This window comes from Punctularia strigosozonata (genome assembly GCF_000264995.1).
Source record: "Punctularia strigosozonata HHB-11173 SS5 unplaced genomic scaffold PUNSTscaffold_19, whole genome shotgun sequence".
Classification (NCBI taxonomy): Eukaryota; Fungi; Basidiomycota; class Agaricomycetes; order Corticiales; family Punctulariaceae; genus Punctularia; species Punctularia strigosozonata.
In genome coordinates this window covers 54,182-75,749 of record NW_006767451.1, presented here as the reverse complement: position 1 = coordinate 75,749, position 21,568 = coordinate 54,182, and the positions used below count along the sequence as shown (strand labels likewise).

The 21,568-nt window shown below is 54.3% G+C and overlaps 8 protein-coding genes across 8 annotated transcripts; 6 read left to right on the top strand and 2 right to left on the bottom strand.

The window, feature by feature from the left end:
* Positions 1 to 1,425: 1,425 nt before the first annotated feature.
* On the top strand, positions 1,426 to 2,675 carry HTP4 (heme-thiolate peroxidase; the record flags this gene model as incomplete). Its single annotated transcript, XM_007388641.1, has 7 exons — positions 1,426 to 1,501; positions 1,562 to 1,741; positions 1,800 to 1,869; positions 1,951 to 2,084; positions 2,134 to 2,321; positions 2,403 to 2,518; positions 2,570 to 2,675. 7 exons carry the CDS (start codon positions 1,426 to 1,428, stop codon positions 2,673 to 2,675), a joined length of 870 nt encoding a protein of 289 aa, XP_007388703.1.
* Positions 2,676 to 2,753: 78 nt separating this feature from the next.
* On the bottom strand, positions 2,754 to 5,794 carry PUNSTDRAFT_108576 (feruloyl esterase-like protein). The gene is made up of 16 exons (XM_007388502.1): positions 5,450 to 5,794; positions 5,256 to 5,378; positions 5,155 to 5,196; positions 5,021 to 5,091; positions 4,842 to 4,962; positions 4,770 to 4,782; positions 4,662 to 4,704; positions 4,425 to 4,586; positions 4,316 to 4,353; positions 4,006 to 4,245; positions 3,828 to 3,906; positions 3,695 to 3,761; positions 3,481 to 3,620; positions 3,198 to 3,273; positions 2,984 to 3,111; positions 2,754 to 2,911 (listed from the first exon to the last, which is right to left on the bottom strand). Exons 1-16 carry the CDS (start codon positions 5,658 to 5,660, stop codon positions 2,846 to 2,848), a joined length of 1,620 nt encoding a protein of 539 aa, XP_007388564.1. The 5' UTR covers positions 5,661 to 5,794; the 3' UTR covers positions 2,754 to 2,845.
* Positions 5,795 to 8,467: 2,673 nt separating this feature from the next.
* Positions 8,468 to 10,454, top strand: PUNSTDRAFT_76843 (feruloyl esterase-like protein; the record flags this gene model as incomplete). Its single annotated transcript, XM_007388501.1, has 12 exons — positions 8,468 to 8,539; positions 8,597 to 8,743; positions 8,855 to 8,890; positions 8,960 to 9,121; positions 9,174 to 9,211; positions 9,270 to 9,500; positions 9,554 to 9,632; positions 9,696 to 9,762; positions 9,816 to 9,955; positions 10,068 to 10,143; positions 10,200 to 10,327; positions 10,389 to 10,454. Coding segments are annotated over 12 exons (1,242 nt in total), but the record flags the coding sequence as incomplete, so codon positions are not given.
* Positions 10,455 to 11,006: 552 nt separating this feature from the next.
* PUNSTDRAFT_33608 (uncharacterized protein) lies at positions 11,007 to 12,465 on the top strand (the record flags this gene model as incomplete). The annotated part of the gene is made up of 2 exons (XM_007388500.1): positions 11,007 to 11,294; positions 11,344 to 12,465. Coding segments are annotated over 2 exons (1,410 nt in total), but the record flags the coding sequence as incomplete, so codon positions are not given.
* A 978-nt stretch (positions 12,466 to 13,443) lies between these two features.
* PUNSTDRAFT_76744 (uncharacterized protein) lies at positions 13,444 to 16,242 on the bottom strand (the record flags this gene model as incomplete). Its single annotated transcript, XM_007388499.1, has 4 exons — positions 13,444 to 14,175; positions 14,229 to 14,661; positions 14,711 to 15,744; positions 15,796 to 16,242. The coding sequence occupies 4 exons, from the start codon at positions 16,240 to 16,242 to the stop codon at positions 13,444 to 13,446; spliced, it is 2,646 nt and encodes an 881-aa protein (XP_007388561.1).
* Positions 16,243 to 17,433: 1,191 nt separating this feature from the next.
* PUNSTDRAFT_55690 (uncharacterized protein) lies at positions 17,434 to 17,979 on the top strand. The gene is made up of 3 exons (XM_007388498.1): positions 17,434 to 17,567; positions 17,649 to 17,752; positions 17,818 to 17,979. Exons 1-3 carry the CDS (start codon positions 17,460 to 17,462, stop codon positions 17,843 to 17,845), a joined length of 240 nt encoding a protein of 79 aa, XP_007388560.1. The 5' UTR covers positions 17,434 to 17,459; the 3' UTR covers positions 17,846 to 17,979.
* A 499-nt stretch (positions 17,980 to 18,478) lies between these two features.
* PUNSTDRAFT_55689 (uncharacterized protein) lies at positions 18,479 to 18,941 on the top strand. The gene is made up of 3 exons (XM_007388497.1): positions 18,479 to 18,604; positions 18,657 to 18,763; positions 18,822 to 18,941. Exons 1-3 carry the CDS (start codon positions 18,500 to 18,502, stop codon positions 18,847 to 18,849), a joined length of 240 nt encoding a protein of 79 aa, XP_007388559.1. The 5' UTR covers positions 18,479 to 18,499; the 3' UTR covers positions 18,850 to 18,941.
* A 1,168-nt stretch (positions 18,942 to 20,109) lies between these two features.
* Positions 20,110 to 21,534, top strand: PUNSTDRAFT_76785 (glycoside hydrolase family 16 protein; the record flags this gene model as incomplete). Its single annotated transcript, XM_007388496.1, has 10 exons — positions 20,110 to 20,255; positions 20,312 to 20,476; positions 20,532 to 20,610; positions 20,665 to 20,734; positions 20,788 to 20,858; positions 20,903 to 20,979; positions 21,038 to 21,152; positions 21,203 to 21,290; positions 21,350 to 21,406; positions 21,461 to 21,534. The coding sequence occupies 10 exons, from the start codon at positions 20,110 to 20,112 to the stop codon at positions 21,532 to 21,534; spliced, it is 942 nt and encodes a 313-aa protein (XP_007388558.1).
* Positions 21,535 to 21,568: the final 34 nt, after the last annotated feature.

The following is a 21,568-nucleotide window of genomic DNA, read 5'->3' as shown; positions in this document are numbered from 1 at the left end:
TCGCCTATTGCCGTGCGCTCCGGACCCTGCGCTGGTCTTGTCTTTTCCTCCGTGCCGAATGGCGGATCGCCCCTCGTCCATCCTTCGACATCTGTCCGGCCCAAGCGGTTTGACGTGGGGAAGGCCTTCTTCCGGATCCCGGACGGGAATGAAAACTTTTGGCAATTTACTAAGAGGGTGTCGGTCGGACTTCGTTGACGTCCGGGACCATCCGGGAATTTGGATAGGGAACAGGATAGAGAAACAAGAGTAGGAGTCCTTGGCAAAGTGTCCGACGTTTTCGCCCTTTGGCGTGAGTCGTAGAATCGATGATACGCCTGCGGAGACATCGCAGCCAAATGAGGCTTGATGGCACAAGATAATTGCTCGATAGTTGTTGGATAGATTTGATGAATCTGGGAGGGGCGAAACAATCCGAGAGGCAGAAAAACTCCGCAAGATCGATGATTGATAATGAACGTTGTCAACGTCGAAGCCTTCACATTCATAGTGCCGTGAGAAAGATCGCGGAAAAGATGGTGAAGACGGTAAGTGCGCGGAATACAAGAATTGTCTAGCTCAGGCCGATGATTGGGTCTTGATTCGAAAGTGTGCAGGAGGATTAGTGCTCCGCATTTATTGAGATGCTCTTCGAGGATTGAGTGGAATCGACACCAACTCTGCGTTCGTGTGCCACAAAGGAAGAAAGGAAGCGCCAATGACAGCCATGAGAACGGATGATCGAGGGCGTGGCCTATATTAACTGCAAATCTTGTCAATGACCTCCTTACGAGCGTAAGGGGGACACACAGTGTGATACGGAATCGCCTGAACGTGTGAACGTCCGAGAAACCTACGAGGTTTACCGGTATCTCGCGAGTGTACAGTATGTTTCCTGACGCGTCGCGAGACTAGACATTCGAAACCATGGTGAAGCAAAGCAGCCTTGTGCGAGCAGCGGGACCGGAGCGCTGGACCAATCATGCCACACGAATTTCCGCCTGTCAAAACAAATATGTCACGTGCGGATTTGCGTCCTTCCGCGCTTTCCGTTTATGGACTTTCGCTCCTTCGCAGGGATCAATCATCTCCTTCCGATCGTAAAGCGGCAGCATCTCTCCTTGCCCTTCGATTCATTTGGGGCTACATTGCATTCCCGCTATCGGCAACTTCTGGAACTCAACAGGGAGCCATGTAATATATCTCGCTTATCCTGGAAGATGACATTCCCCGCAGCATGTATCGCTTTACGGAGCTGGTGAAATACCGAGCTGCCCAAGACCGCGCCGAAGTTGCTTGCAGACCGGGGCTTTCGCACCGCGTCCGCGCTGAGCGCTGCACCGGCCTACCCTTTGTGTTTCGACGCTGCTCTTCGGTAGCCGGTTGGAGTCCTTGATAATACGCGTCCAAGTGCCGCCCTGTTCTCCGTCCACCACGGTTTTGCCAATGCTCCTCCTCACTGCGACACCGCGGCTACTGAAAGCCCTCTTCGAGACCCTGTCGGGACAAGTGACGGTCTTGGGTGCGATCACCTTGCGCGCGTCTGCTCAGGTTGGCAAGGATCACTGATGTGTACTCCCAGCCGTCGTCCTCTGGGATCTCGGCCTCTGTCTCGCCAACATCGTCCTTCCATCCACACCGCGAGGCAAATTGTACCCGGCCGGGGCGCTAGGACATGGCGGCAAATGGCCCGAGTATATACCCCCCGGTGAAGGCGACAGCCGCAGCGCGTGCCCCATGCTCAACGCGATGGCCAACCACGGTTCGTCAACGTAGCCGAACACTCTGTTTCCCCAGTACTGATGTGAGCACGAGAGCAGGAATACTCCCCAGGGATGGGAAGAACATACCGTTTGCGTATATGGGCCAACAAATCAGGAAGACATACAAGTTTGTCCCCCTCCCTTTCCCTCGTTCATGCTGAGATGAATGGAGAAGGGATGTGCGTGCCTGACTGTCTCTTTCGAACAGCTTCGCGCCGTCGTTCTGCTACTTCGTGCCGTCTTACATGGCGCAGCTCCTTCGCCGGTCCTACCGGAAGGACACGCTCGACCTGTCCGACATCAGCGTCCACAACGGTATCGAGCACGACGCTTCGCTCTGTCGTATGTCTCTCATACGCGCTTCAACCATTCAATCTGACTGTATATTCAGGCCATGACACCTTCCTCCAACCCGACCAGTCCAAGCCAGCGCACGATCTGATCACCGAGATGCTCGCATACCCAACCCGCGAAGGCCGGACCTCGCTCACCGCGGCCGACATCGCCGCGTTCATGTCCAAGCGTCGCGCAGACTCCCGCGTCCAGAACGGGCAGCACACCCTCAGCACCTTCCATAAGGTATGTATATGGCCCACATCCCGTGCGCACCCCGCGCCTCTCTCCGAGATTAGACGCGCGCGAAACTGACCTGCGCCGCAGATCTTCGGCAGCAGTAACTCCGCGACGATGCTCCTCCTGTTCGGCGGCGACGTGGAGACGTTGAAGACCGTGCTGCACGAGGAGAGGTTGCCCGACGGGTACGAGTCTACCTACAGGTGCGTTTTCCCCGATCGACGTGGGTGGCGCCGCTGATGCCCGTGAGACAGGAAACCGTTCGGTCTGACGTTGGCCGCGTTCAACGCGACCGTGCTCCAGGTCGAGCTCGGTGTGAAGGAGCCCGAGGTGGACTTCAAGGCGAAGAAAATCCTGTAGTCGTGCTGCATTATACTCTCAATCCTGGGTCTGACGTGGCACACATGAACCGCTCTGAGTGCGCTGATTCGCGTTGTCGTTTTGATGTGCTTGATTTGTGCTTTCACGTTGCATAATGCTACATCACGTATACAATTTGATTTCGTCTTCGCAGCGTCATCCGTCATTCGTCATCCGCAGAAGAAGCTGCTCGCCACGTTCGGATTTCCTCCCTTGTACTTTACCTGCAGCGGGAACTGTTACGAGACAGAACAACGGCGTCAGCGATTCGGCTCGAGCTTCCGGCAATCCTCGCGAACGTCTTCTACCTTGCATATCGGCCGTGTGAACGCCAACCCGTTCGCGTCCGAGTTGTTCACCCACGACGCCGCGATCAGCTGCGTCGGCGCGCGCCCGTGCTCGACCCACGCGACGAGGGCTTGTACGATATCGTTTTCTGGAACACCCCAGGCGAGGGATTCGGGTTTCTCGGTTAGAACATGCCTAAGCGGGAGGAGCCGGGAGGAGTTGGGTGGTACGTACCGGGGCTATGCGAAAGCGGCGTCATCCCGAGAGACGCCTGTCGACTCGCCCCGAACGCGTTCGCGCCGAATCCGCCCTATCGTGCGCGTCCAAGGAAAAAAAAAACACGGGGGCAAGAAGCGGAAAAGAACAAAAAATGTCAACAGAAGGAGGGGTTTGTGCGTCAGCTATCGATTGGTGTCACAGATGTCTCCACGACAGAGAGAAATGCCCGTACTCTGCTGCATCCCACCGACACACAAGACGTTAGCTTGGAGATTTTCGTGGGGATGCGGACTACGACGTACCAGTGCTGCATGCCCGGAACGGTGAACAGCCTATAAAAGTCGTCGACGTCCAGGCGTCCGTGCTGGGCCATGAAACCGGCCACGTTCTGGTGGTACAGCTTGGAGTTTCCGGGCGAGATCAGCTGGTCGGCGAGACCTATGGGTACGAGCGTGATCAACCACGATCATATATATGCGGCAATAGAGCTCGCAAGCAGGTGTTTCACGGACCGACGTAGTGCAATATCTTGCCGTTGTGCGGCGCGTTCACGAACGGGCGGATGTCGGGATCGATGGCCTGTGCAGTGGCCCGGATCAGCCGGGGCGTTCGAGGAGAGGAAGGGATGAGAAAGTGGAGGCTCACGTTCGTTCGTCCCACGTCGAGCTCGTCCCCGAGCCTAATCACGTCCACGTTGAGACTCGTCGCGTTCCACATCGAATCACTGTTTTTTTTTTCATCATCCCATCAGTGACCCCCCTTTTTGGAGAGAGAGAGGGGGAGAGAGAAAAACGAGTAGTGAATAAAGGGAAAAAAAACGCACTTCATCACGAAATAGCGCTCGTAGTCGATCGCGTACACGTTCGACACGTTTGCGACGTACCCGGTCGGGTAGCCGACCTCGCCGCCGGGGTAGTACCCGTTGAACACGAACGAGCCGTCCTCGGCGTAATAGTCCGAGAGCACCTTGGTCACCGCGTCGGCTTGGTCCGCGCTGAGGCAGATGGGGTTCGTCGGATCCGGGAGGGTGCCTCCGGCACATGTGATCGGCGAAGGGTCGAAGCTGGCAAAGGACGGACGATGGTTCGTTAGACGAAGGAACCGGTAAGGGATGACATTGAAAGGGACGCAACTGGCACGCCGTCGGATCGTTCAAGATCCCGTCGTTCACCTGCGTTATCGGGATCAGTGTCGTGTACTCAGGGGGAAGGGGTGAAAGGGTAGCGAGAGCGTGCTCCTCACCCCGTCGAGCCCGTCGCATTGCCTCAAGACCTCGTTGTGGATCAGCCCTGCCCACGTTTCGGCCGGGATCCACCGGGAGGAGTTCACGGGTTGGACGAGGTTGCCGACGTGCAGTCCCCAGGGTTGGAGATGCGTCATCCAGTTGGATGGAGAGCCGATCAGCTAGCATAGAGAGATCGTCGTCACGCTCAGCTTCTGGGGCGCGCGGCGGCGGAGGAGAGGGGTAGAAAGACGTACAACGCCGTCAAAGTCGGTCGGGAATCGTTGCACTTCGATGAGTCTGGTGAAGAGGACGAGGGGATTGGTCGGTATGCTTCGAGGTTGACGTGAAGCGGTATGGCTTACCCCTGACGACCGCCTAGTATAATGAATGAGTTCCTGTGCAAGCAACTCGATAATCGGCAAAAAGACCTTTACCTGTCGAGCATCCCAGATAGTAACTCTTGGTGATCTTTTGGTTGTAATACTGTTCGACTGTCTCTTTTCCGATAAGAACGGACAGCCGGATCGCGCGCCACGACCAATCTGTTATCGCGTTCTGCAGAAAGGGTGTCAAATGGTGAGCATGAGCGGGATTTCGTGCGAGGTCGACGTACAACGTCGCCGAGAGTCCAGTTCGCTCCTCCCGCAGTGGAGACGTGGCCCGTGTCCGTCGACACTCCCGCAACTGCACTCATAAAACAGTCAACTTTTAGCGCCCTCGCCTTCGGAAGCGAGCTGAGGTCCGTACATCCTTGGGCGACTCCGACGTATCCTAGGTCTTCCACGGTAGCTGTTGGCAAACCAACCGGTCAGTCTCGACGTTCGTTTGCCAAGTGAAACACGACTCGCCTCCTCCGGCGTACCCTCCGTTCCCCACCGTCAAGAACCGGCCTGTCCACGCTTCAGGCAGCCACACCTCCGTGTTCACGACGCTCCCCGCCGTCTGGTTCGACACGATCGCCACTTGTATCCCTATATAAGGGGCACGGAAAAAAAAACGTCGGTATCTCTCCCATGTCATCATAGAAAAGCTCCTCCCGTACGACAAAACGCCGGCAACGACGTGGTATTGATAGACGAGAACGGGTTCGTGACGTTCACAAAGTCGCCCGCGTCGTAGAACTGGGCGGAGAACGCGGAGACGGGCGCGACCCCGGATTCTTTGAGGGTAAAGGAGGCGCATCGCTCCGCGCCCCATGCTCGTGCGAGCGGCGCCGTCGTCGATGCGAGGGCGAGCAGCAGTAGGCTCTTCATCGTCGGGTCCTGACGTGAGGATGCCCCCGGGTTCGGAGTTCGCTCGATCGTATCGGGGCCGGCGAGGGCTATATAGTAATACGCCCCCTCGCCCGACGCGGCGGACGGAGGGCGCGGGTTATGCGGTATGCAGGCCGTCATGGGTTGCGATGTTGCCGCGATCGGTATGACGATATCGCGCCCAGAAGCGCGCCAGGCTGCAGGTCATTCGCCGACGCCGGGCCCGATAGAGCGGGAAGGCGGTAATTGTTGGTGCGATAATATCAGAATGCAGACGATAACAAGGGAGTCAAAGCTCTGAGCCGGCGCAAGCGAAGGCATGTTAGGTCATATGAGGCGCAGCGAGGCCTGGCGGAAGGAGGAGGAGGGTCACGATGCCGGCACTGTGGTCTTCGACGAGGCACGGAAGGACGGGGCGGGCAACCGACGAAGGCGGAAGTGCGGGGCGCACGTCAAAGCGGTGCTGCGAGCCGACACGCTTATTTTTAGCCCGTCGATATGTATCCGTGTCACCGATGTCACACCCTCCCGTGCTCTTGGATTCGTTTTCATCGTTGGCGGTCCTGCGCAAATACACGTACTTACGCGCGAATTATACCGGTTATACCTGCGTCGCCCCATCCCATAAGCCACATAGTTGTACTCGTGGACCGCCATTGCCGGGAGATGTCTGCCGCGAGGGTGCCGGTCCTGCGTAACAGCCAGCTGCAACGGTTACCGCGCCGTGAAATGCAAGCGCAAGATAATCTACATGCGATCCGCTCGCAGCGGATACTGCGACCTGCAGCAGAAATGCACAAGATGGTTTCGAATGAATTCGCATCACGGCACCTGAGCCCCGAATCAAACCGAGCTATTGCGGTCGATGAAAGAATGCGATGGAGCACGTCGGATAAACCAGCATTGAACGTGCGTACTTTGTGCGCAGCGCACGTTTTAGCAATTCTGCGATGACCGACAGTTCGCGACAGGGGAGCGCGAACGTCGACCCTAGGACCTTTATCGGAAGTCCATGACTGACGAGAGCGACTGATGTGCTTCCAAGCGAGATGGTAGTACGATAGGCCTCGATGAAGCACATAATCACCGCGTTGGGGCAGGAGGAGGGCAGGCCTTCGGATGGGAGGGTGACGGATCTGGCCTATTGCATATTTGCAGGCGTTCTGACGAGTGCATTCCATCGTCTCTGTGCACGAGCGTCCGCGGGAGTGGTGATGCGACAGCCATGTACCCTCAGCTACTGCCAGTGCAGAGGGCAAGACAGAAGGCAAGACGTGCATCACGGGATCGCTATGTAGACTGCGGCGCGGAGAAGTCCGAGCGAATCAGGCCGCTCGCGAGCTTGTCTTCTGCGTCCTCCATCGCCTGGACTGTGCTGCCGCAAGGCCTCAATCTCATATCCGTTTACTGTCGCTATCAACCGCGATGGATGCGCAACTCGGAATAACCAAGATTTCCTTGCCGTACCTGATAACGCGAGTCCGGAGGACTCTTCGCAGCTCTTGCGACCGGCGCTTTGTGCTGGCCTCCCCGCGCAATACCTCCCCGGAACCTGACAAATCGCGGTGATAATCACCCGCCAAGCCACAGATGCCCGGGGCTCTCATCCTCAGGCTGCCGCCGTCTTGGCCACTGTCCGAACGTGTCCGCACCGTACTCCGAAATAGCCTTCCGGGAGTATTATCGCTCGAATCGTGGGAGCCGCCACCCCGCCCGCGTTCGCCCCGCTTGGCCGCTCGTCCATGGGTCTCATACGTCCAGGGACGGTTATCGAGAATAGCCATCGATGTCCTCACTCCGACATGGACGCGATCTGCACTCGTGACGTGCATTGACTCTTCAGAACTCAGAATTACAAGGCACACATCCTGTCTTGGTGCGGTCGTTCAGCACGGCGTAACTCGGCAGCGGGTCCTCACCGAGCGGGAGTACCTGGCACTGGCTACGCAACGAACACCAAATGCGCGCAGAGCGGGTCCTGGTGGGACGGATCGGACGGCGTCCGCTTGTACGGGATGCGTCCGTGTTATCCATATTCGACTAGACGCGTCCCACCTCCCCCTTGGCGTTTATAGACACGCTGCGCAGTCTATTCTAATCGCGACCGGTTAAGAGCAGATATAGACGTCCGTTTTTATCTGGCCCCGGTATACCCGTACCGATCGTCATCTCGCTCATGCTCAACCTCAACGCCATGCGTGTCGCTGTACGGGCTCTACTCGTCGCGGTCCACGTCCACCTTCAATTCGTTGCGGGAGCGTCCGTAGCCGCCCGGTTGCCTGCTGCCAGTACCAGTGCTGGGTCCGACGCGTGCGCCGCATTCCGGTTCACCAGCCCGGGTGTCGCAGACACCATCGTGACCGAGTTCTTCGATGCCGGAGATCGCGTTAACATCACCAACCTGTTCTCTTCCATCGACTCGACCCATCTACCCGCGTTCTGCCGTACGTCGCAGAAACATAACCCCTGGAGTACTGTGTCCAACCTGACGGATTCCTCTACATCATCATCATCAGGCGTACAACTGACCATCGTCACGAACCTAGCCACGAACAAGACCGCGAACGCGGAGGTCTGGCTTCCCGAGGATTGGAATGGACGGTTTTTAGCCGTTGGGAATGGAGGATTCGGGGGCGGAGGTAACGATCCATCTCCTATGATGCCCGCTCGTCCGTTCCCCTTCTGACGAACTCGTCTTACAGTCACCGTCGAAGATCTAGGGTTCATAGCCGTATCCCAGGGCTGTAAGTGCCTTGAGAGTCGGCTGACTCTGCGGTCCACGTATATTTACCTTTTCCCCCGTGTAAGTTGCCGGAGTGTCTACCGATACCGGGCATACTTCGACGTCAGGTGACGCCTCATGGGCCCTGAATAACGACGTAATCGACCTCCTATATTTTGTGTTTGTGTTGCGGTGCTGAAAACCTATTATGCAGGATGCCATTATAGATTGGGCGTGGAGAGCGCTGCACATATCGGTAGAAGTTGGAAAGGAGGTGGTGACGCAATTCTATCAGCAAGCGGCCAACAAGAGCTACTATCTTGGATGTTCGACAGGTACGTACTCTTCCGTCAGACGAGCTGTGGCGAGTGGCGTACTTAACGTCCTCGACAGGCGGGCGACAGGGGTGAGCTTGTTCATCCTCGTGATTCCCATGTGAGACGGGATTACCTACCGATGACGCAGTTTGAAGGAAGTTCAGATGTTTCCGGGAGACTTCGATGGTGTCGTAAGTGGCTAACTATATGGCGGGCTTTGGCGTTGCGGGTGGCGTACGAGATCTCACCGGTTGCGACAGGTCGTCGGCTCGCCAGCTAACTGGTTAACCCATGTCCAGCCGTGGAGCCTTCACGTCAATCTCCTCGTGCAGCCCGTCAACTCGTCGCGGTGGATACCGGCAGACACGTGGGAGAACCTGATCCACAACGAGGTGTTGAGACAGTGCGATGGGCTAGATGGAGTATGTTCGGGGTTCAGCCGTGCCACGATATTAGCATTGACCTCTTGATCAGGTCGAGGATGGGATTCTGAACGATCCTACGCAGTGCAAGTACGTCAGCTCGACCTTTTCTGGACCCGAGGATTTGAGGCTTACGAACACTGTACAGCTTCGACCCTTCGTCTATCACCTGCTCCGCGGAGGATACGAACGCTACGGACTGTCTCACGAGTACTCAAGTCGAAACATTCACTCAAGTATTCTCGGACTACATCGAGACAAACGACACATTCATCTTCAATGGGTATTACCTCGGCGGCGAACTGGACTACCCGAATGCCCTCGTTGGAGACCATGTCTCTTCGCTAGCGCTCGCTTACGAACGGTTTTTCGTATTCAAGTTTGTTATCTCCACGCTTTCGCAGATGATGCGCGTTTTGATCGCACAAACAGCAACACGTTATGGCAGGACACGCAACTCGACCTGGCAGCTATCGAGTTGGGCGACAGGCTTGACGTGGGCAACGCAAACGTACGTGAACTGATCTGCTTTTAGTGCCTGAACGCCGTTTCATATTGTTTCTCTGTGGTCAAGGCCATCGACACCGATATTTCGAGCTTCGTGAGCGCTCCACATAACGGCAAAATTCTGCATTACGTTGGTAAGTCGCGGTCGTCATCTCAGCGGGTACTCTCATTCAGCTTCGTCTCATAGGCTTGGCCGATCAATTGATATCGCCCGGAAACTCGAAACTGTATCACAGCTCCGTGCAATCGTTCATGGACGGCAACGGGCTCGGCGACATTGATGATTCCTATCGGCTTTTCACCGTCCCCGGTATGAAGCACTGGTACGTTGTTGTTCCATTTGCAAGCAATGGTCAGTTCCATGCTTACGTGTCTCGCTTTTCAGCAAGGTATCTTAGGATTTCCTTGTAGGATGAAGACACTTAACATGACGATATAGGAAGGATTCGGAGCCAACGCTTTCGGAGGTGCCATGCAGGCGTCGTCGGGTCAGCCTCCGCTAGCCAACGACCCGGGTATGTCGCTGTTGCGCGAATGTATCGATGCCCCTGCTCATCGCCAAGCAATACAGAGCATAACATCCTCCAGGCTCTGGTGGCATGGGTAGAGAACGGCACGGCACCCGTGCAACTGACGGCAGCTTGGTATGTCGACGACGATCACAACAACGGGGTTGGATTCACTCGGCCGCTGTGCAAGGTAAGCACCGTCGCATCATCCCATCCTCTTCTCCAAACCTGAGCCCCTCCACCCCTCGTAGTTCCCTTTAAGCATCCAGTATAACGGCGGTAATGTAAATGTTTCTACCAGTTTTAGCTGTGTATGACCCGATCACGAGTGTCCCGCATTGGATTACTAAGTTATGTAGCCACGAATTGCAATAACGATCTTCTCTTTCTGCATTGATGTCAAAAAGGAGGAAGACATGCGGGTGCCGAATGCGGCAATGTTCAAGCTTTCAAGCCCCGCGGAACAGGGGCTCTGCCCAAATTCGTACCGGTCTCGATTCTCGCAACCAAGATCGAGGCGCTCCTTTCGAGTCTTTCGTCATCCTCCGAGTGATGTCTCGAATCTGGGGCTGTCAACGCCTGGTTCATTCCTGGCCTGCTTTAGACCTAGTCTGTAACTCGATGTGCAGGGTTTGTAAGGATGGCCCATTTCGGATCTTTCCGTGTCATGTGATCCTATTTTACGCGCGACGCGTCGCTTTTGTTGACACGAGCAGCTACCGCGATATCAGTGAGCGTCGATCGTATGTGCAATACAACGCGTTTCCCCCCTTTTTTTCTGTTGCTGGTCCGGCGAACAACACGACATATCACAAGGGTAGGATATTGCGTGGATGGAACCCGACATGTTGGCTCCTTGTGCTGGTCTCGACAACCCCACAGGCCGCGCACTCGCCCGCCGTCTGCTCAAGCCCCGCATTCCATACACCGATGTTCACGATTACCAACTCGAAGCACTGTGCAAGATGATGGATGGTATTGATGTGCTCGCCACGATCAAGACCGGGGCCGGTAAATCAGCGTATTTCTACATGTTCATCATGCTGCTGCACGCATTCCTTGAGGACCAGTCTCTCCAGGAAGTCCTCAAGCGTCCGGTTCCACAGAACCCATGCATGGTTGTCATATATCCCACAAATGGATTAGAGGTCGAGCAGGTACGTTCTTGGCTTATTATACCAGTGAATGGTATTGATCTGTCAATAGGAAGCTACCTTCCGCTCTTACGGTCTCCGTGCGCTCGCCATCAACCAGGACACTCTTCAAGATGCTAGATCGCGCGGGGAGGACCTATGGAATGCCAGCTCTAACGGCGTATCCCTCCTGCTACTCGGCCCGGAGCAGCTCACCTCCAAGGGCTTCGAGAAATTGCTACAGACGAAGCAGTTCAAGGACCGCGTTGTCGGCCTTGGAATTGACGAGGTGCACTTACTGGACACATGGGGATCTGGATTTCGCATCGCGTTCAAACAGATCGGACATGTTCGTGCCCGTCTTCCTACCCGGGTGGTCGAAATTTGCGTTACTGCAACTGCGGTTCAGGGCGACCCTCTTGATCGTATCTGTCGTTTCGCTGGCTTGAAGGCAGGACAGTACCATCGCATACATCGTTCCAACGCCCGGAGCGAGCTACGCCTGCTGTTCCGGCCTCTGAAGCATGGCCTTGGCGGCTGGGAGTTTCCCGATCTGCATTGGGTCGTGGAGGAGGGGCGCAACATATTGATTTTCGTCCAGACCATTGCCATCCAATTCCGCCTTGTTGCGTATCTCTTTCGCCAGCTTTCTGGGTCTCGCAATGCAAACCTCGAGCGGATTCGAATGTATAACTCGATGGGATATTCCGAATACAACAAGAAAACCCGGGACCTGCTCCGCAACCCTGAGCATCAAGGTGTAATCTGCGTGGCAACTTCGTGCCTGCTCGTTGGCATCAGTTTGCCGGGCATTCGCGATGTGATCTTTGCGGGGAATCCATCAAATGCCGATGACCTTATGCAAGGTGGTGGACGCGCAGACCGCTTGGGTCTGTTCGGCGATGGTCGCATCATTGTTTACTACTCCGAGAAGGCCATGAAGCAGGCTCGTGATCTCGTTGACACTCCGATTTCTACCCGGCGCACGTTGAAGAGTAAGAGCCATACACATCAGGCTGATCCTTTGGACATCACAATGGCACGGCTTCTTCTCGCCGATTGCAAGACTGCCGAGCAGAACTCAATCTACGACAACCCCTCAGAAGATGCACCATGTTTATGCGGCTCTTGCGTAGGCCAGACCCCATCTTCTCAAACCCCGCCGATATGCGCATGCAGCGGGTGCACTCCTGAGGTTGATCTCCCGGTCGTTCCAGTAAAAAAACACCAACGTGTGCGGAACCCAGTGCCGACGAAGGACCGACTTTCAAAACCGCATAGAGAGGAGGCCTTTAAGAAATTGCGCGAGTTCCGCTGGGATGTGTGGGAGCGAGATGAAGCCGCTAACCCGCATCTCATACCACCAGAGGAGTATCTACCAGATGAGAAGATTGACCTACTCATTTCTCGTTTTGCACTGTTAACCACAGAGGCATCGCTGGATGGCTATCTGACGGACTGCAATTATTTGCGTCCATCATATCGGCTCACGCTATGGGCCACTATCAGTGGACTTCGAGCCTATTTTGACACGAGCAATACCAACTTTGGCGGAGATGATTCAAATGAGTCAGGAAGCGAAGCGGAAGAAGAGTCAGAGGCATTCGGTAAGAAACCTCCCAATATTCACGGGCTACTATGCAGGCTCAATGCATTGTACAGACCAGTTGCATTGCATAGAACGTAGCCAGGCCCTGCGGAAAGGCAGACCCGATGTCTGTCTACGTTCATCAACGAGTGTTTATCACAGTCACTCTACCCGTGCTACGCAAGCACTCGCGATCTTGGCCAGTCATGATATACAGCCTCAGCTGGTGATGCCAACCATTCGGAACCTGGAGGCGCTCTCTGATCTTGTCGAAGAAGCCCATGTTGTGGCGCAAATGCAAGCGCAAGTCAAGAAGATTGAAGAAGAGATACGTTCATTGAATACCCCGGTTGAACTCTCCCTGTATTTCTTAATCATTTACTTCGGGGCAACGGCACGTTTCTGATAACACACACAGTATGGACACTATAAATGTGCATACCGGTGGCATACGGAAGCGCAAGGTCACTCCAAAACACCAAGTTGGTTCGGGCAAAAGACTTCGTAAGGTATGCCAGATGACATCTTCTGATGCGCATGTGATACTCACAACATTTCATAGGATAAAGAGAACAAGTAGTAATGCTACGTATCTACTTCTCCATCTATCTCTTCGACAACCTCCTCTTCCAATCCACTATCATCAATCTCAACAAACAACTCACCATCACGTACAATGAGCCGTCCTGCTGTCTGTGGTATGTACTCATCTTCCAGTGCTTCCAAATCGTCCACGATATCTTGACGTTGGGATGGCTCCACTGAAAAGGTAAGCTTTCCCTCTGCAATGTCTCGTCCTCGGAATGTATCATGAATCCAAGCGGGTATCTTGGTTTCACGAAGCATCCTCATTCCGCGCTCCAGATCGTTCACCTCTCGGCCATGACGTTCGTATGACCTTCCCGGTCTGAACGTGTGCAGTTCCGTTGTCTTGTAGATGTCAAGTAGGGTCCGGACCTCTGGGCGTGTGTGGGGATTGGTGTGTTTCCATCCTCGTGGCTTGAGCTGTGCACCTTCCCGCATTTCACGCTGTAAGTCATAGAAATGTGCGATGTTGCGCCCAACCGTTTCCTGCATGTGTTTGGAGTCAAAGTCATGATTCTTCGAATTATGCTGCTCGAGGAGACCATTCAGGTGCTCCTGGTAGAGATCACCTTCCATCCAACGGCCCGATTCTCCGCTTGGATTGACCAGCCAGTTGTTGAGCATCAACTGTTGGAGTGCCGTACTGCTCTCGTCCTCATGGTTGCAGATCATTTCAAGGAGATATACCGCGTATTTTGTATGTGTCGAGCCGGCAAAGCTCAATAGTAGAAGCTAAGGCATGGGTATCAGTATACATGTGTACGGGATGTGATATGTGCGCATACCTTCACGCACTCGTACACAATTCCAATCGCTCCAGCAGCAGTTGCCATTGCCATTTCGCGTGATATAGATGCATCCCAGAGAAACCGCATAGACCTTCCACATGCTGTATCACCTTGCGGATGTGGACGGTCCGCATCAGCCTCCCACTCCTTCTTCTTCGCCTGCCGCTTTGGCTTGCTAGACTCTCCACGAGGTTCAGAGATGTGATCGGCTGTAGGCATCTGTGGGGACTGCCACGGGGATCCGTGAGGGATGTTTCCGTGACTAGTTTCGTTGCTTCCTCCACGGAATACTTTGATGAAAGATCGAGGAGACGCATAGCGCCCCCATAATGTCGATGCCGCAGAGAGCAGGGACTCAAATGAGGGGATCTTGTCTTGTTCTTCTAATTTGGTAAAGTACAAGAACAGATCCTCGGTACCAAAGTGAAGCCTGAGAAGACTGTGTAAACGTGCGGAAAAGCGGTTATAGAGTCACATACCTCCAGCAATCTAGGACGCGAACATCTAATACCAAGTATGCGGTATCGATTGCGGGATAGTAGTCAACCTTTTTCAGGTTTGAAGGCGCCTTGCGCCCAATCTTGGTGGCACTGTGACCAAGGGAAGAAGGGTCGTCTGAGAGATCACTATCCCAGTGAGACTCAAAGATACGGCTAACATCCGTCCACGCAGTGTGCCATAGTTGGAGGAATGGTTCGATGTGATCCATCCGTTGAGCCGCTTCAGGATGAAGCTGCATGTACTTCTTCAGCTGCACCAGTCTCTCGTAGGTTAGGCCGTCTCCGCCGACAGGAATCAGGCGTCTTAGCTGGTCGTCTTCGGTATGACCAAGTTGAGAGAGGAAGTGCTTGAGACCAAGAAGTAATTCAGAAGTGACCGATTCGTTGCGGCCATTAGGAGCGAGAGGATGTGTTTTGGTTTTGCGTATTTTTCTCGGACGATGTGGAGCCACGATCTTGTCGTATTCCTGAGCAGCCTCGTCCTTGTACCGGGAAGAAAGCTCCGGAATATAGCGGATGAGAATCTGGAGCCACTGCATCGAGCATGCCTTCTGAATCAAGTCCATGTCGGTCATCCGCACAAGCTTCTCCACAGTGAAGTCCTTCCGTTTATTCTCGGCTATGCGTGCAAGCTTGTCGTCGAGATCTAGGGCCTGCAAATCACAATCTTCGAGCTCATACGCAGTTGCTGCTGTTCCAACAATCATCCTGTCGGTGGTGCCCATCCTCATAGAGCGTGCGCGGGCGTAGCTTTGGGTGTTGTCAATGAGAAGCGCAAGAGCCGAGACGGGACTGGTACCAAGCTCCTTGATATGTTTGGCAGCGTAGGCGGCCATCCGTCGGAGTGCGAGAATGGTGCCAGTGTAGCTTGTGATCAGTCCAACACGGCTTCCAAGTGCAAATAGCTCGCGGTTTGCCCGGCATGAGAAGAAGAAGATCCCAAGCAGAAGGGGAAGGAGCTTCGCGTGAGAGTTGTGAGTGAAATTGATGAAGCTCAAGACATGCGCTGTAGCCTGCAGCATGGTGTTATAACAATCCTGAGCGGGATGTGAAGCTCGACGTACTATTGCGGGAGGCCGATACCGATACTGTACGATAACGTTAGAACCACGAGACTTGGGTGTCGATAGGTCCTCGATGAAATTCCAGGTGAGGGGCTGATGGGCACGAAGTATCCGCGATGCACCGGCGATAGTACTGGCGGTGAGATGCTCCCAAGTGGTCTCTGTAGCACCGTGTCCAGATTTTACCAATGTGTGAAGCCCGCTCGATGTCTTGACTGCAGAGTTGCGTTCTCTCTTGAGTTCCTCCCGGACAATCCGTACAGCAAACGTCGAGAGGGCTGGTCGGGCGTAACCGATGTCGGAGAATTCGGCAGTGTATGAGAAGCTCAACGACCGTTCCTTGTCTTCAGGTGGAGGAAGACCATCGTCGGCCGTCCAGATAGCCTCAAGGATATCAGAGAAATGGCGGGATTTGCTGCCAGAACCGGAGAGGAAGTTTGAGCGCATCCTCCCATGCCGCAGACTGCGATCGGGATCTCCCTTGGCCTTGTTGCGGACAAAGTAGTACATGAAGTCTCCTGCCGTCCAGTCGAGTTTTCGTAGAAGGTCCAGAACTTGCTCTAACCTCTCCATATTTGTGGGCCGACGATTGTATGCGCGTGTGCTGAAAATGGCCGGGGTTGATTGGGTTGGACGTAAGGGTGTAGACGTAAGGCGGTCGGGAAATTCTTCAGGGTGGTGTCGGTTTTCAAATGTCTGGGAGAGTAAGCGCCGCGGCGTTGCAGTTGCAAAACTGAAGCTGTGATCTACAGGCACGCTGAAGACCGAATCGAGTTCGGATTCCGGACCCTGTTGGAGGCGGTGAGATGAACCGGTACTGGGCTGATGAAATGGAGTGTTCAATACATCCTGAGATGGAGTATTCCATGCATACGGAGTTGCGGCAAGCTGAGGGTCAAAGAACGGTGAGGCTTCATCGGTGGTTTCAGCAGGCGTACTATGTCCCGCATCGTCCATGTCGTGAATCGAGCATCATCCATATTGATTGCCCATACTAATATTGTACAAGACAAGTCGATCGTCGGATACTAAGGCGGGAAGCGACTATTTGGGTGCGGAACAAGTAGCCGTAGGGCAAGACGGATATAATGACGCATGTATGGATGACCTGAGTAGTCGCGCCCGGGCGTGAATAGGCTGGATCGATGCGAGAGGGTGTCCATATGCACAATACCAGAAGTTGCAGCTGTTATATCGTCGCATTTCGTCGTAACTTCATGCGAGGTACGCAAAGCGATGGTGGGGAGATGCAAAAGGCGACGTATGCACTTGCGCGGGGTGCGCAGAAGGCTACGTCACAGGGGCACACAGCCGCGACACCTGCCTAATCCGGCGGCAAAAAGACCTTAAGATCGGTGCATCACGTCAGCGTCATCACAAATGCGCCAGCTTACTCGGAGGGGCGCGTCGAGTTGCAGACTCTATTGTGAGAACGATTGTCTTCTCACTCTAGAGGCTGTCTGGGGAGACTACTTTAGACCCGCTCTGGAATGACTCAGCTATGGGCTACGCTGTATGGTCTGATATTGCCTCCCGAGGGTCCCCGATCTAGGGGCTACGCACATTGCGAAGAGCCCTTTATATTCTGAGCGCGGCTTCTTGGATATTGAAACTACCACCCAGAAGACATCCGTCGAGCCTGTTTTGACTTTTCCGCACGCACTATGCTCGCAAACCAACGGCTTGCTTCGTCCGTCCTCCGCGCTCGGCCCACCGGTATCATTCGGTCTCAGCCTCGTCGTCTGGCCCACGGCACCCACACATATTACGACGTATGTCTTCTTACCTGCGGCTATTCGTTCTGTATTGCGTGGATATTATCTCACCATTGCTATGAACGTCTGCGGATCTAGGCCGTCCCTTTTGGCTACCGTAACAAGAAGGCGTTCAGGATCAAATATGTCGCATACCTCGGAACGGGCTTCGCTCTGCCGTTCGTGGCCGTTGGCTATCAACTGTACGTCGTAATTTACGACGCTTCCAGAGTCTGTCACCCGTTCTCGATGTTTACGGCCCTTTTAGGCACAATTGGGCAGGATCTTCGGCATAGCCCGCAGCCCAGTCTATCCCTCTCACTTGCCCACCTAACGCCTCGGGCATTTCTCCCTCTCAGAACACAGATCGCGAACAATATTGTACCATGAGCATTGTACTATATAGACCAGACGCGATGAGCAATCAAAATGATGCACCTCGACCTCCGTATTCTGTGGCCGCAGATCACTTATGGATACCGTCATGAATCATGCGAGGTCCGTGGTTGTGTTTAATGATGATTGATGGCGGACAGCACGAGCTTATAGTCTCTTCGACCGGCTCGTTTTGCGAGAGTACCATCTCATATAAAAGAGCTCTAGAAATGCCCGTCTCCATAACTTAGAAAACCAGTTGTAGTGGCCGTTGTCGATATCATTGCGCAGCTGCGGTTGGAATACGTATCGAAGACGTGTTATTTGTCTAGCACCTCATGTGGTACACTTTATGATCTCGAACAAATCAGGGATTGACTTCGGGGCTCCCGCCGTGGTCACAGGACAGGTCGTGGAAGGGGCCAAACTCAAATGCTGGGAACGACGAGCTTCGCAGGGTTGCTAATGACCCCATACTTAGTCCCGTAGTGATCAGGCGACGCTCCCTTGCCCTCACCACTCCTCATTCGACCACTTGAACGAGTAACCTTTCCCCGGTCGGCCTACTGCTTACGATGCCGTTCCTCCACCGCGTCGGGTTCTCTTCTGTCAGATTGGCTCGCAACGGCCGGGTCTCCATGCAGCGCCGCTTGGCACACGACGAGCGGTCCATGTACGACGTGAGTTCGGACAAGGCTCTGAGCCCGAGCTCAGGTTGATAGCGGTCCCAAGGCCTTTCCCTTCACCTATCACAATCGCAGAAAGGCGTTCGCAGTCAAGTACGTCGTGTTCGTAGGAACAGGATTCTCCATTCCGTTCATCGCGAGCTGGTACCAGATGTGAGTGCATACTCTCGGAACAGAAATCATCGCGAAAGATTCACCTCGAGAGTTGTAGAAGGAAGTCCGGCGGTACTGCTGCATAAGGTGTCGATATTTCACATCAAGAGCAGAACGAATGGCTCCACGTACCGATGAAATCCGGATGTATACATATGAAGTTGTGCAATGTAGTCGCTGTCATGCATTGTACGAGTTGTCTGTCAGACGGTTTGATTGAAGTCAACGTTGGGATCCCCGAAGGAAGGGACGAAGGAGGCAGGCGTCACGTGAATGTGAAGAAAGGCGAGTTCCGAGTTCAGGCTGTTCGCGCACCGAGTTACCTTGCTTCGTTCATATAAACGATGTTGAGTTCTAACACCAGCGGTGCTGCTCAGGAGCCCAAAGTTCTCAATTCATCATATGAACCACATTCTGCCCGGCGAAAGGATATCTGTTGGCTTGAAAGAAACTTCGTGTGCGCGCTCGGCTTTCGGAGATGAAGCTGGAATACGCAATTGAATGGAGGCATGCTCGTCGTTGCTGGTAGAACGGTACGCCGATACAGCCCTTCTCTGTCTTGTATCGTCCGTTGATGCAACTCACAGCGCTGTTCCATCTGTTGACGGTGAAGACCGCGGCTCAACACTATTCCATCCGGCTCCGATCCGCGTTTGCCCTCGAGAACTCGGACACGCGGTGGTGCTACAACACGGAGGAATCTATTCTGAGATTACTCGGAACGGGCTTCGAGGGAGTCCAGACGTCATGTGAATTTAGGCTTACAGTTGCCTCCGGCCATACGGATCGCGTCCTTCCGCTTCCTGTTACCAGTCTGTTCCATATCCGTCGCATCTTCAGCATCTTCAGCGGAGCAGCACGTTCATGGGCCGTTCCGGAGAACGATCTGCGCTGCAATCGGGAGGAACGACTCACGTGCCGGTGCACTGAATCATGAGCAATGCCGGACAGATGTCTTCGAACACCGTTGCGGCGTACGTGGCCTGCTGCTTTCCACGAGGGACTCAATCACACGCATATTCATCTAAAGGAGGTCATCATTCTTGGCTTCGGAGCATGCTGGAATTGCCGGTCGCCGTTGTTTACACTGGTAAACGGGCGCACTCGTGTCCAAGTTTGCGAGGCCATACTCGTCTTGCTCGGTATCTGCCCGCCTATTCTTGTCCATGTCGAGGATCAGGTGAGTAGAACGTCTCATGCTCTGTCAAGCCAGTGACGATGTGCTGAAGAACTTCGTCAGAAGCGCTGCGAACGTATAGTCGAGCCTGATGGACGTATAAAGATTGTCTTGTCGCTGGGCTGACGATACATCGGCTTCGCTACCACGCGCTCGAACTCGCTGAATGATGCGATACGTCCTCCCCATCTTGACGCTCTGTGCGGCCCGACCCGCTCTGGCCGCGACGTACAGCAGGACAAGCAATGTTGCAGGCAACGGCTTCTACGACTTTTTCTCTTTCCAGGCTATCCCGGATCCCACAAACGGTCGTGTGTGAGTATGCTGAATATCTCAAGAGATCATCGCTGATCTACTCCGGTTCATCACAGCAACTACGTTGATGAGACTACTGCACGGGCCCAGAATCTCACCTTCGCGTCCTCTGACACCTTCATCCTCCGGGCCGACGATAAGACCGTCCTCAGTGCAAGTGGACCTGGTCGCAACTCCGTTCGGCTCCTGTCGAACAATGCCTACACAACTCACGTCGCCGTGTACGTCTAGTCTCGTGGGCCCTTACCTGCGTCTTTTAATTCCCGCCAATCGTAGTTTCGACCTCCGGCATATGCCCCAAGGTTGCGGAACTTGGCCCGCGATCTGGGAAGTCGGACCGAACTGGCCCAACGAGGTGAGTAGAACCGTTTAAACAAGGATGTTGACCGACGTACTGAACCGCGAATAGGGTGAAGTCGACATCCTCGAAGGTGTGAATGACGTCGGTCCGGATCAAGCTACTCTTCACACCAGTGCCGGTACGTTCGATGGTCCCTAGAGAATACGCTGATTCTTCATCTTGATGTGGTAGGATGTACGATGCCTTCCACCCAAAGCGGCCATACGGGGTACGGTGCACTTTCGATCATGGATAATCGTGATGTATAACGTCATATTAAAGGGCGATCGTCGGCACGGACTGCGAGGGCAGCTCAGGGTGTGGCGTCCAATCTCCGGACATCCGTAGTTATGGGCCCACCCTAAATGGTAACGGTGGTGGATGGTAAGCTCCTCTGGCATGTCTGAGGCGTCGTAGTTCCCTACTGAGACCTCTCGCACAGGTTCGCCATGGAGCGGACCTCGACGTCCATCAAAGTGTGGTTCTGGTCTCGCACGGACGGCTCCGTGCCGAGTCAAGTCTCGAGCGGTGCTACATCCATCGATACCAGTACATGGGTACGTCATGACGGACAACTCGCTATGACTCGTAAATTTATCATCCCCAGGGAGCTCCCTTCGCGCTTTTCTCGGACACCGACTGCGACATTTCCTCAAAATTTGGACCCAATCAAATCGTCATCAACCTAACCTTCTGTGAGCAGGAGATGGTTTGAAAGCGCATGCTTGCGACGCTTACGCGAATCCTTTCTCAGGTGGCGACTGGGCTGGTGCTGTGTATCAATCTCAAGGCTGTCCTGACACATGTGTCGGTGCGTAACGTCGTTTTGATACTTCACCGTCCACTCTTTAACGGCTATTTGTAGATTATGTGAACAACAACCCGCTTTACTATCAGAACGCGTACTTCGACCTGGCTTGGATGAATATATACCAGTGACATGGATCTATGCCTTCTCATTCGTGACGGTGGT